This window comes from Seriola lalandi, unplaced genomic scaffold (assembly GCF_002814215.2).
Source record: "Seriola lalandi dorsalis isolate HSWRI2012SDOR001 ecotype SW California unplaced genomic scaffold, Sedor1 jcf7180001978377, whole genome shotgun sequence".
NCBI classification, from domain to species: domain Eukaryota; kingdom Metazoa; phylum Chordata; class Actinopteri; order Carangiformes; family Carangidae; genus Seriola; species Seriola lalandi.
The window spans coordinates 1-959 of NW_019449043.1; the positions used below are offsets into that span (position 1 = coordinate 1).

The 959-nt window shown below is 54.6% G+C and overlaps 1 protein-coding gene across 1 annotated transcript; it reads left to right on the top strand.

The window, feature by feature from the left end:
• Positions 1–116: 116 nt before the first annotated feature.
• LOC111657935 (integrin beta-4-like) lies at positions 117–928 on the top strand (the record flags this gene model as incomplete). Its single annotated transcript, XM_023410281.2, has 5 exons — positions 117–150; positions 282–476; positions 564–667; positions 758–816; positions 905–928. Coding segments are annotated over 5 exons (416 nt in total), but the record flags the coding sequence as incomplete, so codon positions are not given.
• Between the last annotated feature and the right edge of the window lie 31 nt (positions 929–959).

Here is a 959-nt window from a genome sequence, read left to right on the forward strand (position 1 = left end):
CATCTGCCACTCACATCTGCACACACATCTGCACACTCACATCTGCACACTCACATCTGCACACTCACATCTGGATCCAGAGGTGATGATGTTTCTGTCCTTTGTCTTTTCCACAGAGCTGTCTGGCCCTGCTGCCGTGCTGTAGGAGAGGTGAGACGTAACTTCATCCTCCCACCTTGGGACCGTGTCGTCTCACCTGGGACCGTGTCGTCTCACCTGGGACCGTGTTGTCTCACCTGGGACTATGTTGTCTGAGTCACCTCTCGTTGTTTTCTCTGCAGGGCGCATGGTTGGCTTCAAGGAGGATGAGTATTTGCTCCGTCAGTCTCTGCTCACCTCAGACCACCTGGACACTCCCATGGTGAGGACCGGTCCCCCCAAAGGGACGGATGTGGTTCGCTGGAAGGTCACAGATAATGTCCACCGAGGAGCCAACCACCCCCTGGCTCTGATGAAGCCCAACCCCAAAGAGACCAGTGAGTGCTCGGCCGTTCAGCCTTCGTCAGAAGCAGTGAACTCACCTGGTCTGAGGAAGATTTAACCTCTGTCTCCTCTGTCTCTAGTCCAGTTCCCGGTCTCTCTCCGGCTGAACCGCCTCTTCTCTGAGAACCTGTCTCGCCCCGAGTCCAGAGACGCTGAGCAGCTCCGCAAGGAAGTGGCTGACAACGTGAGTGTGTTCGTGTGTGTCAGTGAACGAGTGTGTGAGTGTGTTAACGATGAGTGTGTCACTGAGACCTGTGTGTGTTCTTCCCTCCAGCTGAATGAGGTGTACAACCAAGTCACCGGGGGCCAGAAGGTGCAGAAGACCGCGTTCAGGTAAGAAGTCCAGGTCCAGGTCCAGACCTGTGTCTACACTGTGTACTGGTGTGTGTTCTCTCACTGATATCTGCTGTGGTTCTTACAGGATGCAGAGGAATGCTGGGAAAAGGTAACGTTCAGCTGGACACACAGAGTTCACT